Raw genomic sequence first — 16,164 nt, 5'->3', positions numbered from 1 at the left:
TTAGCACATGGCCTGGACGGTGCGGGTGCCTGGTTAGTGCACGGCACGCCCTGGACGGTGTGGTTAACTTGTGTCCTCTGTCATTAACCCGTAAGGGTGAAACGGTGAAGTGACCGCCATTTGGTGAACCGCTGGGAAGAATTTCACAACAGGACTCTCTCGGTACTTTCCAACGTATTCCTAAAAGCCCAAGGCAACCTGTCCAAGCGGTGAACGCGTCTGCCTCCCTGCGGATGAAGTCCTGAAGAGTGACATGGCTCCCGTCGCTGCTCTGCTGTGCACTGGCACTGGGCTGCGAGCCGGGGGCGTCTGACCGCTATGGAGTCACCACCCTGGTATGGAGCCACTACCCTGGTACAGAGCCACCACCTTGGTACAGAGCCACCACCCACCACCCTGGCACTGGGCTGCGGGCCGGGGGCGTCTGAACCTCTACACAGCCACCACCCTGGCACTGAGCCACCACCTTGGTACATAGTCACCACCCTGGTACACAGCCACCACCCTGGTACACAGCCACCACCCACCACCCTGGCACTGGGCTGCGGGCCGGGGGCGTCTGAACCTCTACACAGCCACCACCCTGGTACTGAGCCACCACCCTGGTACATAGTCACCACCCTGGCACTCGGCTGTGGGCCAGGAGCATCCGAACTGCTACAGAGCCACCACCCTGGCAACTGGGCTGTGGGCCGGGGGCGTCCGAACCTCTACACAGCCGCCACCCTGGTACTGAGCCACCGCCCTGGCACTGAGCCACCGCCCTGGCACTGGGCTGTGGGCCGGGGGCGTCCGAACCTCTACACAGCCACCACCCTGGTACTGAGCCACCGCCCTGGCACTGAGCCACAGCCCTGGCACTGAGCCACTGCCCTGGTACTGAAGCACCACCCTGGCACTGGGCTGTGGGCCGGGGGCGTCCGAACCTCTACACAGCCGCCACCCTGGCACTGAGCCACCGCCCTGACACTGGGCTGTGGGCCGCGGGCGTCTGAACTGCTGCAGAGCCACCCCAGCAGAAAGCAGCTGACGTCTGAAGCAGCCTGAGCGAGCGCCCCCTTCTGCCCAGCTCCAGATATTTAAGGCTCAAATCCTCGCCGTACAATTTTCTTATCCTGAGTTCTAAAAGTCATATATTTCACTACAGAAGGGAAAATATTTAAGATGCAGTAAAGAATTTTTTAAAAATCTGCTGGGACTGGGGCCAGTGTTGCGGTGTACTGGAAAAGCCTCCACCTGCGACACAGGCGCCACTTCATGCCCGGCTGCTCCACTCCCGATCCAGCTCCCTGCTGTGGCCTGGGGAAGCAGTGGAGGGTGGACCAGGTGCTTGGGCCCCTGCACCCATGTGGGAGATCTGGAAGAAGCTCCTGGCTTTAGCCTGGCCCAGCCTCAGCTGTTGTGGCCATTTGAGGATTGAACCAGCAGATGGAAGACCTGTGTGTGTGTGTGTGTGTGTGCGCATGTCTCCTTCTCTCTTGGTTACGCTGCCTTTCAAATAAACTTTGAAAATCTTAAAAAAAAAAAAATCCAACCCTGTCACCCAGGAATAATCCCCCATGCTCCCCTGCGGTCAGCCTACACCAGCAAACCCCTCTTGCTGCCGACTGTGCTCAGCGTGCGGTTCTGGTCTCCCTACAACACCCCTCACAGTCAGGACCCTAGGCCGGTCCTTCCCACTGAATACAGGTGATTTCACGAGAGCCAAATGACAGAAAAGACGAGGAAAAGGATAAAGCGAAAGCCAACAGGTGGAACTGGAACCTTGCGATCAATCCCACTGAAAGAGTAGGAGGGGCGCACTGTGCGAGGTCACGAAATATCGATGACAATTTTAGGCGGTACGGCCGAAGCCAGTTTCCCATGGAGACCAATGGTGTAAGAAGTCCTGTGATAATCAGATTTACAGAAAAGCAAAGCAAAGGCACTCTTAATAGCTAACTCCAAGTTTAAATAAAAGTTTTTCTTTTCCAATGTACCCCTGCAGGTCTGTTTCCTTTTACACAAAGATAATTCAGGCTGTCACCGCACTGCCAGCCTAAACGCAGAGGAGCCTTTCACCGTGTGCATGGACGCCCCGCACCGTCCCCGGCCCGGAGGAGGCTGCCATCTGAACAGATGATCTCAGCCGCTCCGCAGCCCGGGGAGACCCGACCAGGTGAGTCGGAGAGCATTCTGGCAGCACCGAGTCAAACCAGTGGGAGGGAAGGCAGTCGGTGCTGGCTCGGTGCCGTCGCTGCCCCGGCACTTTGGGCTGCCCCAAGGTAAAGGCGGAAACCTCGTGCGGTCGAGGATGGCCAGCCGGGCGTTCCCCAAGCCGCGGCAGCCAGGGAGCTGGATTGCACACTGTACTTCCGCTTAAGCCAACACCCACCGCTGTAGCAGCCACGGAGCAGTCTAGCACGACTGGAAAACACCAACGGGACGGAAGGACGGACGGACGACGGGCCAACGACCAACTCTGGAAGAACACTTCAGCTGGCGCCGCGGCTGTCCGCGCCACCCTGCGTTCTCGCGGGGCACAGCTGGGGCTCTGATTCTAACACAGCGAGCAGAGGACTGGCGCAGTCCGGGAACGAGGCCCAGGGGGCCCCTCCTTGGCCATTCCTCATGAGCCCACCCAGTCTCATAGCTTCTCGTTCCGCCAAACAGCAGCGTTCAGTTTCTTTCATCCTACGGTTTTGTTTCTAGAGTCCAACGAACGGGAAACACGGAGTCCAGGCCAAGGGAAAGCTGAGAAATGCAAGCTTTAGCCCCTCGGTGGATACTGTTACACCTGCTCTGTGCGGTCTGAACACCCGACAACGCCCCACCCTGCGGACCTCCCCAGCCGCTGGGACCGGAACCCGATCAGAGAAGGGCCAATCCAGACAAAAGACGGCACTGTTTCTAAACCATTAACCCACCGTGGGGGGAAGCCCAAGAGAAGCGGGAAGCGGGTTCTCTCATTCTTCCCGCGGTGGGAAGACAAGTAGGTGTAATATTTCTCTTCTGTAACATAAGTATGGAAACACTCCCTTTGTTTCAAGAATCCTACCCACGGGTTTACCCTAAGACCACAGACAGACACAAAGCTGGTCACCGCAGGGTGGTGGATTCCCAGGGCACACAGGGCAGGCCCCGGGGCTTTCTGCCTCCAGGAACTCACACGCACAGCAGAGTTCCCAACCCCACGGCCACGTCCCTCTTTCCCTGGCGTCTTCCGTCAGCCAGCACCTTCCTCATGGAACACAACCCCCAGACCCCTCAGCCTGCACCTGCCATCCTGCTCTGAGTTTGGAGACTTCCCTCGTTTGGACGGCTCTGACGGTTTTCAGCCCCGGGAGGTGCCGTCTGTTTCTCTCGTGATTACACTCTGGGGAGGCCCCAGAGGTGGAGCCGGCTCTCGTCAGTGTCGCCAGGGTGCATGCCCCGCCCCCGCTCATGTGGCTCCTGACCACGGCTGACGCAGTGTGCGGCAGGTGCATCTGCCTCCCACTTCCACGTGCTGTCCAGAAGGAAGCCACAGCACACACCCACGGGCAGGGTCCCCAGCAAGGGGCTGGGGTGTTCCTGGAGAGGAGAGCTTCTCTCCGTTTGTTCAATCTGTCCACGTCAGGATGATCGCACGAGCACCTCCCTTGTACGCTGTGTAGAGTGGACTGATACCACACTGTGCTCAAAGTACCATCTCACACCGTATGACCACTGCCTCCATGCAAAGGTCCAGTCTCACCATCAGCGGCTTTCCTGGGGTCTCCTGTGTGTCTCTGACCCTGTCACTGCATGTGTGTGTGCACACGTGTGTGCACATGTGTATGTGTGCGTGCGCTCGTGTGCAGGGCACTACTAAATTGCTGGCACTACAAGGTATCCCAGGTCATCGGACATAATCCCCAGCCCGGGAACCAACCACTCCCCCTGCCCCAGGAGCCCCAGCCCCTGTCTTGGGGAGTGGAGTTGGAAATGAGATCTGGGGCTTCCTGCTCCTGGGGGTCAGTACCTCCAGGCTCTCTCATCTAGCAGAGCAAGGACATACGTGTGTACATAAACATACACACACGTACGGACATGCGTGGAAACACCTGTATCTACACATGTGTAAGTGCACACACCTGCGCATGCCCACGCTCACACATACACACCCTGATCTGTACTTTACATGTGTCTGGCTGTGTCTGTATCAGCCACGTGGAGTCCACGCTGATGTCTCCACGGTGACCCAGGGCCACAGCATCCTTCTCACCTCCTCCAGGCTCACGTCCATCGACTCCCACTCCAGGGGCGAGAACCTGGCTCCCACGTCCCCCCCCACTGCAACAACGCCCTGGAGTTCCGCTCCCTTCCCCTCCAGCCTCAGCGGGGTCACCTTGGTCCTCCCACCACCATGGGCCGCTCCTCCCTCCACCTCCGGCCTCAGCGGGGTCACCTCGGTCCTCCTACCGCCGTGGGCCGCTCCCTGACCTCCAGCCTCAGCGGGGTGACCTCGGTCCTCCCACCGCCGTGGGCCGCTCCTCCACCTCCGGCCTCAGCGGGGTCACCTCGGTCCTCCTACCGCCGTGGGCCGCTCCTCCCTCCACCTCCGGCCTCAGCGGGGTCACCTCGGTCCTCCCACCGCCGTGGGCCGCTCCTCCCTCCAACTCCGGCCTCAGCGGGGTCACCTCGGTCCTCCTACCGCCGTGGGCCGCTCCTCCCTCCACCTCCGGCCTCAGCGGGGTCACCTCGGTCCTCCTACTGCCGTGGGCTTCTCTGGCCACGGTCTGGACTCTATCCGTGGCCGGCTTGGCTTGCATTCAGCTCTGTGGCGGCCCCCTCCCTTCGCTACGAGGTCCTGGGCCTCCCGCTGAGTGCAGGCGTCCTGAGCCTCCGGTCCCCACCTGGGCCCCTGGGCCTCACCCCCTCCGCCCTCCTTGAAGCTGAACCACACAGCGGGCGCCTCTCGGAGCCAAGGCTCTGAAGGCGCCCATCGCGCTCCACCCCTTCACTCACTGGGGGCCTCTGGGTGGCTTCCGTGTTGTGAGCAAAGCTGTTACCGACATCCACACGAAGATTTCCGTGTGGTCGTGGGTCCTTCAGGTTAGAAGATGAGCAGGGAGCAGGGAGCAGGGTCGCTGGGCGGGGGGTGGGCCTGCGTGCGGCCTGCAGAGCGATCCAGGCCGGTTTTCGTGGAGAAAGCGCGTTTCTCCGTGTATCGGTCAGAACACACAAAGGGGCGGCGACCGCTTTCGCTTGCTGCGTCCACTTCTGCGTTTCCCCGAGTACGTGCTGCCACCTCAAGGAAGCCGCGTGTTTATCTAAAAGTACACGCGTGTAAGAGAACAGGCAAGGCCAAAGCCCACCTGCACCGGGGCGGCAGCTCCGGGTGGGGAGGCCTCCGCCGGGACGGGGGTCTCTGTCGCCCCCCCCACTCCTCCCTCCCTAGCCCGTGGGAGAGCCGGGGCCCCCTCGTCTTGCTGCCTCCGGTTTCTGCTTCGATCCCGAAGGCAGCCCTGCCTCATCTCCCGGTTCCGCTCCCAGATCCCTGTCCCATTTCTGCACAAATCCACCAAAGAGAGTTCAGCCTGACCTCAGCAAGCTCCGAGCCGGAGCGCGTCGGGAGGTGAAACTTCCCGCGGCCACCAGCCTAACCCGAGTCGGCCGTCACGTCTGGAAGGCGCTGCTGTCGGCACCGAGCCTTCTCCTTCCCGGAGAAGCCAGAGACTTGGCGGGCCGCAGAGACCCGAGTAAACCAACTGCATTAGCTCCACCAGGAAACGGCAGCAGGAGCTCCGGCGGCCGCACAGCCCCGCCGGCCCGCCCACAGGACCACCACGGGGACTCACACCTGGCTCGTGCTCCCACCCTTTTGCACGGCAGGCAGACAGCCCGTCTTCAGAATCAGAGACGGAAGTCGGGCGGCCGCTGGGGCCTGCATCCCCGTTAGCATCTGCTCACCATGAAGCCCCAGGGAACAGGGCGGCCCAGGCGCTCCGACACGCCTCTGCTCCCTGGACGCTCTCATTCGGCTCACAAATCGTCCATCTCAGGTGAGCTGGCCACCCTGACCTTGCCGGCCGCGGAGGGAGGCGCACGCGCTTTGCTTTTATCTTCAGCACCACACGGGAGATGAGATGACAGAGACACCTGAACACCTGCCGAGAAGACACTGCCGCCCTGCGGTACGGCTCTAGGGACCCCAGCAACAGGGGCCGGGACTCACGTGGCCCTCTCGGCTGTCACTCATGTGACATGTCACCCCAATGGGCTGCAGTAACTGGGCCGCCTGCACAAAAAATGCCCAGGTTTGGGGCTGGCGCTGTGGTGCAATGGGCTCAGCCTCCACCTGCAGTGCAGGCACCCCATGTGGGCGCTGGTTCCTGGCTGCTCCTCTTCCGATCCAGCCCTCTGCTATGGCCTGGGAAAGCAGTGGAGGATGGCCAAGTGCTTGGGCATCTGCACCCACATGGGGGATCTGGAGGAAGCTCCTGGCTCCTGGCTTCAGATCGGCTCAGCTCCGGCCATTGTGGCCACTGGGGAGTGAACCAGCGGATGGAATTTTTTAAAGGATTTTATTTATTTGAAAGTCAGAGAGGGAAGACCTCTCTCTCTCCTCTGTGTAACTCTGACTTTCAAATAAATAAAATCCTTTAAAAAATTCCCAGGTTTTAGTAATGTTTAAGCAAGTCCAGTATCTTCCTGTAAAAAGACTTATTTATTTCTTTGAAAGGAAGAGTTTCAGAGAGAGAGAGAGAGAGAGAGAGAGAGACCTTCCATCCTGTTTACTTATCAAACAGCAGCAATAGCCAGGGTTGGACCTGGCTGAAGCCAGGAGTGGGGAACTCCAGCAAGGCTCCCACGTGGGTGCAGGGGCTCACGCACTTGGGCCATCGCCCACTGCTTTCCCAGGAACATCAGTGGGAAGTGGCCAGAACACAAATGGGCACACACACAGGGTGCTGGCCTGGCTGCAGCATAGCCCCTGCACCGCATCGCCGGCCCCCAAGTTCAGCATCTAAGATGATCGGGGAGCCCAAGGGAAGGAAGCTTCGGGGAGGACTTCTTCCCACTTCCTGCTTAAATACCAGGGGCTCAGTCGTAGAGAAGGGCCAGAAATCACAGGTGCAAGGTCCCTCAGTCTGCCGCGTGTCCCTAAGTGGAACAGGAGGGACCTGGGACACACTGAGGCTGCCCCTTCCCGCAGGAGCAGGTGCACTGCCCGGCGTGCACACGGCACCTACACCCAAGGAGAGCACGTCCACAGGCAACCGCGTCCTGCCACAATGCCGAGAAGGGAAGTCGCCATCAGCACCCTCCACCTCCCATTGGCAGCAGAGGCCTGCTCTGCGTCTTGTCGTCAGCAACGCCACGAACTGGCTACACGTGTGGCTTGCTAAACCCGAAGCTAGCGTGTTGACGTAAAAAGAACAGCAGGCAAGCCGGCGCCGCGGCTCACTAGGCTAATCCTCCGCCTTGCGGTGCGGGCACACCGGGTTCTAGTCCCGGTCGGGACACCGATCCTGTCCCGGTTGCCCCTCTTCCAGGCCAGCTCTCTGCTGTGGCCAGGGAGTGCAGTGGAGGATGGCCCAAGTGCTTGGGCCCTGCACCCCATGGGAGACCAGGATAAGCCCCTGGCTCCTGCCATCGGATCAGCGCGGTGCACCGGCCGCAGCGCGCCTACCGCGGCGGCCATTGGAGGGTGAACCAACGGCAAAAAGGAAGACCTTTCTGTCTCTCTCTCTTACTGTCCACTCTGCCTGTCAAAAATTAAAAAAAAAAAAAAAACACAGCAGGCAGACAGCAGGCAGCCAGACCTCACAGGGTCCCCGCCCAGTCTCCCATACCACAGCGCCCAGCTTCCGCGTCACGTCCCCGCCCAGCCTCAGCTGGCTGCCCACGAGAGCCAGGGCCTGCTCACAGCCCAGCTGCAAGGCCAGCCCTCCACACCGTCCTCAGCCCGCCAGCCCCGCCCTCCCGAAAGGCTCCGTCAGGGGCTCTGCTGGCCACATGTGCACTGAAGCCCCTACTTGTTCACACCGTCACCGGCACTGTCACCATCACCGACCTGGCTCAGCTCCCAATGTGCCCTGTTCCGCCTGGGAGGAGCTGTCCATTCTCACTCTACCTCACCCCTCTCTTCTCTCCCTACCACTCTCGGTTGGGCTCACTGCTTCCTGTGAAGACCATATCGGTCCATCTTCCCTCCTGCCTCCCATGCCAGTCCCCGTCATCTGTCAGTCCCCGTCATGTGTCAGTCAATCCCGTCATCTGTCAGTCAATCCCCGTCATGTGTCAGTCAATCCCCATCATGTGTCAGCCAGTCCCCGTCATGTGTCAGCCAGTCCCCATCATCTGTCAGTCAATCCCCATCATGTGTCAGTCAATCCCATCATCTGTCAGTCAATCCCGTCATCTGTCAGTCAATCCCGTCATCTGTCAGTCAGTCCCCGTCATGTGTCAGCCAGTCCCCGTCATCTGTCAGCCAATCCCCATCATGTGTCAGTCAATCCCGTCATCTGTCAGTCCCCGTCATCTGTCAGCCAATCCCGTCATCTGTCAGTCAGTCCCCGTCATCTGTCAGTCAGTCCCCGTCATGTGTCAGTCCCGGCTTAAACACCTCTGCAGTTCCCTTTGATCCACGGCACTGACTCCGGGCTCCACATGACCCCGTCCACGTTTTGATTCTGATTTCTCACTGCTTCTCCACCAAGGCCCTCTCCCCGCCGCCCCAGGCAAACAGGACCACCGGGTTATGCCTCTTACTATTCCTCTACTATCAGTAAGCAGGTCTCCTGATTCCCCCGGTTCCTTCCGATGGGACCTCAGCCCCACTGCACACCTCTGGGCCCTCGGTAAACAGGGCGCCCCCTGCAGCATTCTGCACACTCCGTTTAACCTGCGGTCACTCCTTGAAAATGGCCAACAATGGTGACAAGCTGGTGCTCCAGCGTGCCAAGCTGTCGCACCTGCGTTCAGAAACACAGGGAAGGAACTCACCTCGGACACCCACCAGCGTCTCGCGGGAATGCCAGCAGACACAGCCTGAGCTGGGGCTGAGACCAAGCACAGGACGCAGAAAGGAGACCAGGGCGCCTGGACCGTTGTGACGGCTTTGAACATTCCTGCAGTACACGCCCCCATCGCGACGAAGCCACGAGCAGCCAGAAACGAACCAGTCAAACAAAGACAAAGCAGAAACGGCGGGCGGTCTCTGCCAACACCACTGAAACCATGTTCCTCTAAAACTTAAAAACTGCTCTACGCCGACTCCCGACCGTCACGCGTGTTCCAGCGCTACACGGCATTTCCACACGTGTGCGCAGAGTGAACGTCCAGGCCTGCAGACACGACACAGAGACCTCGCTTCTAGTTTTCATCTTAGATCCTCGCGCGCACATCTGCACCGTCTACGGAAACCTCAGCTCCCAACAGACACGGACCTCACCCTCCGACCTGCCGTGCCTTCCTGGCCGGCGGCGGCCACCCTATGCCGGGCCTGTCACTCGCACACATTTTCACTTTCCTCCATGGTGCTGCGCTGCACAGCCGTGACGCGTGAGCGGAACCCTCTGACGGCACACGGAGCTCACCGATCCCACAGGAGGGACGAAGGTGGCCGGTGTGGACTGCCTCGGATTAAACACGAGGCGTGGCCTGCTGCTTCAGATAATCACGCTTCTCACGCTGGCTCCAGCCCCGGTCACCTGCCCCGTGTGCGGTGACCCGCCTGGAAGCTCACGGCTGTCCGCCAACAGGAGGCTTCCTCGGCAACATTTCACGTCCAGAAACAGGGCGCGGAGCCACCCTCCCCGGCCTGCACAAGAGCGAGCAGAGGTGGAGGGAAACCCTCTCCCCACCCCCACCCACCCCTGTCCCACCCACACTGGCCTTTGGGTTTCGCTGTTTTAAGGCACAGTCACTCCAGCTGTTTCCCCCAAGTGCTCTCGTCGGGATGAAGGCAGAGCTCCTCAGGGAGCAGCAGGATACAGAGCAGAGCCACAGCCTCCAGCGAGCTAGAGAGAGCCACGGTGGCTCCAGTCACACCTAGCACGGAGCTAGACAGCCACGGCGGCTCCAGCGCACGCCCAGCACGGAGCTAGACAGCCACGGCGGCTCCAGCGCACGCCCAGCACGGAGCTAGACAGCCACGGTGGCTCCAGCGCACGCCCAGCACGGAGCTAGACAGCCACGGTGGCTCCAGCGCACGCCCAGCACGGAGCTAGACAGCCACGGCGGCTCCAGCGCACGCCCAGCACGGAGGTAGAGAGCCACGGCGGCTCCAGCGCACGCCCAGCACGGAGGTAGAGAGCCACGGCGGCTCCAGCGCACGCCCAGCACGGAGCTAGACAGCCACGGCGGCTCCAGCGCACGCCCAGCACGGAGGTAGAGAGCCACGGCGGCTCCAGCGCACGCCCAGCACGGAGATAGAGAGCCACGGCGGCTCCAGCGCACGCCCAGCACGGAGGTAGAGAGCCACGGCGGCTCCAGCGCACGCCCAGCACGGAGCTAGACAGCCACGGCGGCTCCAGCGCACGCCCAGCACGGAGGTAGAGAGCCACGGCGGCTCCAGCGCACGCCCAGCACGGAGGTAGAGAGCCACGGCGGCTCCAGCGCACGCCCAGCACGGAGGTAGAGAGCCACGGCGGCTCCAGCGCACGCCCAGCACGGAGGTAGAGAGCCACGGCGGCTCCAGCGCACGCCCAGCACGGAGCTAGACAGCCACGGCGGCTCCAGCACACGCCCAGCATGGAGACAGAGAGCCACGGTGTCTCTAGTGCATGCCCAGCACAGAGCTAGACAGCCATGGCGGCTCCAGCGCACGCCCAGCATGGAGGCAGTGAGCCACAGCAGCTCCAGCACATGCTCAGCACGGAGATAGAGAGCCACGGTGTCTCTAGTGCATGCCCAGCACAGAGCTAGACAGCCATGGCGGCTCTAGCGCACGCCCAGCATGGAGGCAGTGAGCCACAGCAGCTCCAGCACACGCCCAGCACAGAGCTAGAGAGCCCCGGCGGCTCCAGCGCACGCCCAGCATGGAGACAGAGACAGCCACGGAGGCTCCAGCACAAGCCCAGCATGGAGACAGAGAGAGCCATGGCGTCTCTAGCGCACGCCCAGCATGGAGATAGACAGCCACGGAGGCTCCAGTGCACCCCCAGAACGGACTGTGGACAGCGGCGTCACCGGAGGCCACCGGCACAGAGGCGGGGTCTTACCAGGTTCTCCTGGTTCCTGGCTGCTACCTTCTGCTCCTCCTCGGCCCCGTTCTTCATGTACTTGACCTCCTCCACTGGCTTGATTCTGTACTCATCTGAGGGCCAAACACAGAGAGGACATTTTACCGTTTTGTAGCACAGCGTCCAGCAGACCCCGTGGCGTCCCCTGCGACCTTCCTGTGCGGCTCGGGGGAGTGGCCCAGAGGGTGGCGGCCAGGTGTTCTGGATCTTTCTGTGGGGCCCCTGAGTACAGAGACGCTCAAGGCCACGGGGGGCAGCTCCCAGGGTGGCCCTCAGCAGAGAACGCCAGGTGCTCCCGGCTTCCTCCACCGCTGGAGGCTACCCGGCCCCAGCACACACTGGCCCCAGCACACAGTCCCGTGAGGGGACAACGTTCTTGCATCCCCAGGATGGTATCACTCATGATGCTCGTGGCCGCAGGACAGCCACACCCACATCCCTCTTCTGGAAAACCACAGCAGGCTGCCCCTAAGACGAGGCTGCTGTGGGGCCGGCGTTGTGGCGTGGCGGCTAAGCCACTGTCTGCCACGCCGGCGTCCCACGGTGCCGGTGGGAGGCACGGGATGACGTTCCAGGCTCCTGGCTGCAGCCTGGCCCAGCTCTGGCTGTCGCAGCCATGTGGGGAGTGAACCAGCGGATGGAAGACCTGTCCCCCTCTCTCTGTAACTCTGCCTTTCAAATAAATAATAAATACATCTTTTAAAAATTTTAAATAAGAACATAAAGATGTTGCACTGACACAATGGAGACAAACACCTGGGAAGCGACAGTCCTTGCTGGGACGCCTGTGCTACCTCTGCGTGGGGCACAGGGCTGACGGGAAACACTGTATCTACTCGTGCACACACGGATGCTTCCGTCTCTGGGAATCACAGCAGGAAGAGCTACTGTAGCCACAGAGCCACTGGGTGCCCCCCCCCCCCCCGCCGCGGCTGCAGACAACAGTGGGACGGGACAGGAGCCAGACTTGGCCGTGGCCAGAGCGAGGCGTCTACAGCCCAGGCAGCACACGCCGGGGAACAGGCGGCTGGCAACACAGATGACACAGTCACCAGGTTCCTGTCAACAGGGACGCCTGGGGTCCTCTCCAGTCCCACTTGTAGGAAAAAATCTCAGAAACTGTAGCATTAAAAATGGCGTCAGCAGCAGACGGCTGCCTCCAGGCCCGTCCACCTTGACGGGCGCCTGTCACTCCCAGGCGGCTGTGTTAACGCCGCACGCAAGAAGCTGGCTAGAGCACTTCTCTACGTAATCCTGCTGCCCAAGGAGCTGGCTAGAGCACTTCTCTACGTAATCCTGCTGCCCAAGGAGTGGCTAGAGCACTTCTCTATGTAATCCGGCTGTGCAAGGAGTGGCTAGAGCACTTCTCTACGTAATCCTGCTGCCCAAGGATTGGCTAGAGCATTTCTCTACGTAATCCTGCTGTCCAAGGAGTGGCTAGAGCACTTCTCTACGTAATCCTGCTGTCCAAGGAGCTGGCTAGAGCATTTCTCTACGTAATCCTGCTGCCCAAGGAGTGGCTAGAGCACTTCTCTACGTAATCCTGCTGTCCAAGGAGCGGCTAGAGCATTTCTCTACGTAATCCTGCTGTCCAAGGAGCGGCTAGAGCACTTCTCTACGTAATCCTGCTGCCCAAGGAGCGGCTAGAGCACTTCTCTACGTAATCCTGCTGCCCAAGGAGTGGTTAGAGCACTTCTCTACGTAATCCTGCTGCCCAAGGAGCGGCTAGAGCATTTCTCTACGTAATCCTGCTGCCCAAGGAGCGGCTAGAGCATTTCTCTACGTAATCCTGCTGCCCAAGCAGTGGCTAGAGCACTTCTCTACGTAATCCTGCTGCCCAAGGAGTGGCTAGAGCACTTCTCTACGTAATCCTGCTGCCCAAGGAGTGGCTAGAGCACTTCTCTATGTAATCCTGCTGCCCAAGGAGCGGCTAGAGCACTTCTCTACGTAATCCTGCTGCCCAAGGAGTGGTTAGAGAATTTCTCTACGTAATCCTGCTGCCCAAGGAGCGGCTAGAGCATTTCTCTACGTAATCCTGCTGCCCAAGGAGCGGCTAGAGCACTTCTCTACGTAATCCTGCTGCCCAAGGAGCGGTTAGAGAATTTCTCTACGTAATCCTGCTGCCCAAGGAGTGGCTAGAGCATTTCTCTATGTAATCCGGCTGTGCAAGGAGTGGCTAGAGCACTTCTCTACGTAATCCTGCTGCCCAAGGAGTGGCTAGAGCACTTCTCTACGTAATCCTGCTGCCCAAGGAGTGGCTAGAGCACTTCTCTACGTAATCCTGCTGCCCAAGGAGTGGCTAGAGCACTTCTCTACGTAATCCTGCTGCCCAAGGAGCTGGCTAGAGCACTTCTCTACGTAATCCTGCTGCCCAAGGAGCGGTTAGAGCACTTCTCTACGTAATCCTGCTGCCCAAGGAGCGGCTAGAGCACTTCTCTACGTAATCCTGCTGCCCAAGGAGCTGGCTAGAGCACTTCTCTACGTAATCCTGCTGCCCAAGGAGCGGTTAGAGCACTTCTCTACGTAATCCTGCTGCCCAAGGAGCGGCTAGAGCACTTCTCTACGTAATCCTGCTGCCCAAGGAGCTGGCTAGAGCACTTGTCTACGTAATCCTGCTGCCCAAGGAGCGGCTAGAACACTTGTCTACGTAATCCTGCTGCCCAAGGAGCGGTTAGCGCACTTCTCTACGTAATCCTGCTGCCCAAGGAGCGGCTAGAGCACTTCTCTACGTAATCCTGCTGCCCAAGGAGCTGGCTAGAGCACTTGTCTACGTAATCCTGCTGCCCAAGGAGCGGCTAGAACACTTGTCTACGTAATCCTGCTGCCCAAGGAGCGGTTAGAGCACTTCTCTACGTAATCCTGCTGCCCAAGGAGCGGCTAGAGCACTTCTCTATGTAATCCTGCTGCCCAAGGAGCGGCTAGAGCACTTCTCTACGTAATCCTGCTGCCCAAGGAGCGGCTAGAGCACTTCTCTACGTAATCCTGCTGCCCAAGGAGTGGTTAGAGAATTTCTCTACATAATCCTGCTGTCCAAGGAGTGGCTAGAGCACTTCTCTACGTAATCCTGCTGCCCAAGGAGTGGCTAGAACATTTCTCTACGTAATCCTGCTGCCCAAGGAGTGGCTAGAGCACTTCTCTACGTAATCCTGCTGCCCAAGGAGCTGGCTAGAGCACTTCTCTACGTAATCCTGCTGCCCAAGGAGCGGCTAGAGCATTTCTCTACGTAATCCTGCTGCCCAAGGAGCTGGCTAGAGCATTTCTCTACGTAATCCTGCTGCCCAAGGAGTGGCTAGAGCATTTCTCTACGTAATCCTGCTGCCCAAGGAGTGGTTAGAGCACTTCTCTACGTAATCCTGCTGTCCAAGGAGTGGCTAGAGCACTTCTCTACGTAATCCTGCTGCCCAAGGAGTGGCTAGAGCATTTCTCTATGTAATCCTGCTGCCCAAGGAGCTGGCTAGAGCACTTCTCTACGTAATCCTGCTGCCCAAGGAGTGGCTAGAGCATTTCTCTACGTAATCCTGCTGCCCAAGGAGCTGGCTAGAGCACTTCTCTACGTAATCCTGCTGCCCAAGGAGCTGGCTAGAGCACTTCTCTACGTAATCCTGCTGCCCAAGGAGCTGGCTAGAGCACTTCTCTACGTAATCCTGCTGCCCAAGGAGCGGCTAGAGCACTTCTCTACGTAATCCTGCTGCCCAAGGAGCGGCTAGAGCACTTCTCTACGTAATCCTGCTGCCCAAGGAGCTGGCTAGAGCACTTCTCTACGTAATCCTGCTGCCCAAGGAGTGGTTAGAGCATTTCTCTACGTAATCCTGCTGCCCAAGGAGCGGCTAGAGCATTTCTCTACGTAATCCTGCTGCCCAAGGAGTGGCTAGAGCACTTCTCTACGTAATCCTGCTGCCCAAGGAGCTGGCTAGAGCACTTCTCTACGTAATCCTGCTGCCCAAGGAGTGGTTAGAGCATTTCTCTACGTAATCCTGCTGCCCAAGGAGCGGCTAGAGCATTTCTCTACGTAATCCTGCTGCCCAAGGAGCGGCTAGAGCATTTCTCTACGTAATCCTGCTGCCCAAGGAGCTGGCTAGAGCACTTCTCTACGTAATCCTGCTGCCCAAGGAGCTGGCTAGAGCACTTCTCTACGTAATCCTGCTGCCCAAGGAGTGGTTAGAGCATTTCTCTACGTAATCCTGCTGCCCAAGGAGCGGCTAGAGCATTTCTCTACGTAATCCTGCTGCCCAAGGAGTGGCTAGAGCACTTCTCTACGTAATCCTGCTGCCCAAGGAGTGGCTAGAGCACTTCTCTACGTAATCCTGCTGCCCAAGGAGTGGCTAGAGCACTTCTCTACGTAATCCTGCTGCCCAAGGAGTGGTTAGAGCACTTCTCTACGTAATCCTGCTGTCCAAGGAGTGGCTAGAGCACTTCTCTACGTAATCCTGCTGCCCAAGGAGCGGCTAGAGCATTTCTCTACGTAATCCTGCTGCCCAAGGATTGGCTAGAGCATTTCTCTACGTAATCCTGCTGTCCAAGGAGTGGCTAGAGCACTTCTCTACGTAATCCTGCTGTCCAAGGAGCTGGCTAGAGCATTTCTCTACGTAATCCTGCTGCCCAAGGAGCTGGCTAGAGCACTTCTCTACGTAATCCTGCTGCCCAAGGAGTGGCTAGAGCACTTCTCTATGTAATCCGGCTGTGCAAGGAGTGGCTAGAGCACTTCTCTACGTAATCCTGCTGCCCAAGGATTGGCTAGAGCATTTCTCTACGTAATCCTGCTGTCCAAGGAGTGGCTAGAGCACTTCTCTACGTAATCCTGCTGTCCAAGGAGCTGGCTAGAGCATTTCTCTACGTAATCCTGCTGCCCAAGGAGTGGCTAGAGCACTTCTCTACGTAATCCTGCTGTCCAAGGAGCGGCTAGAGCATTTCTCTACGTAATCCTGCTGCCCAAGGAGCGGCTAGAGCACTTCTCTACGTAATCCTGCTGCCC

General features: G+C 59.2%; 1 protein-coding gene across 2 annotated transcripts in view; it reads right to left on the bottom strand.

Annotated features, from left to right (window-relative positions):
* Nucleotides 1-16,164, bottom strand: part of C14H1orf21 (chromosome 14 C1orf21 homolog) — a 154,724-nt gene that overhangs the window by 48,556 nt on the left and 90,004 nt on the right. For both annotated transcript variants that reach the window (XM_062211493.1, XM_062211494.1), the window contains exon 3: nucleotides 11,172-11,266. In XM_062211493.1, the coding sequence (XP_062067477.1) occupies nucleotides 11,172-11,266 (95 nt within the window). The remainder of the gene's footprint in view (nucleotides 1-11,171; nucleotides 11,267-16,164) is intronic.

Source organism: Lepus europaeus, chromosome 14 (genome assembly GCF_033115175.1).
Source record: "Lepus europaeus isolate LE1 chromosome 14, mLepTim1.pri, whole genome shotgun sequence".
Classification (NCBI taxonomy): Eukaryota; Metazoa; Chordata; class Mammalia; order Lagomorpha; family Leporidae; genus Lepus; species Lepus europaeus.
Note: the sequence above shows the minus strand (reverse complement) of the source record. Positions and strands in the feature narration are given on the sequence as shown.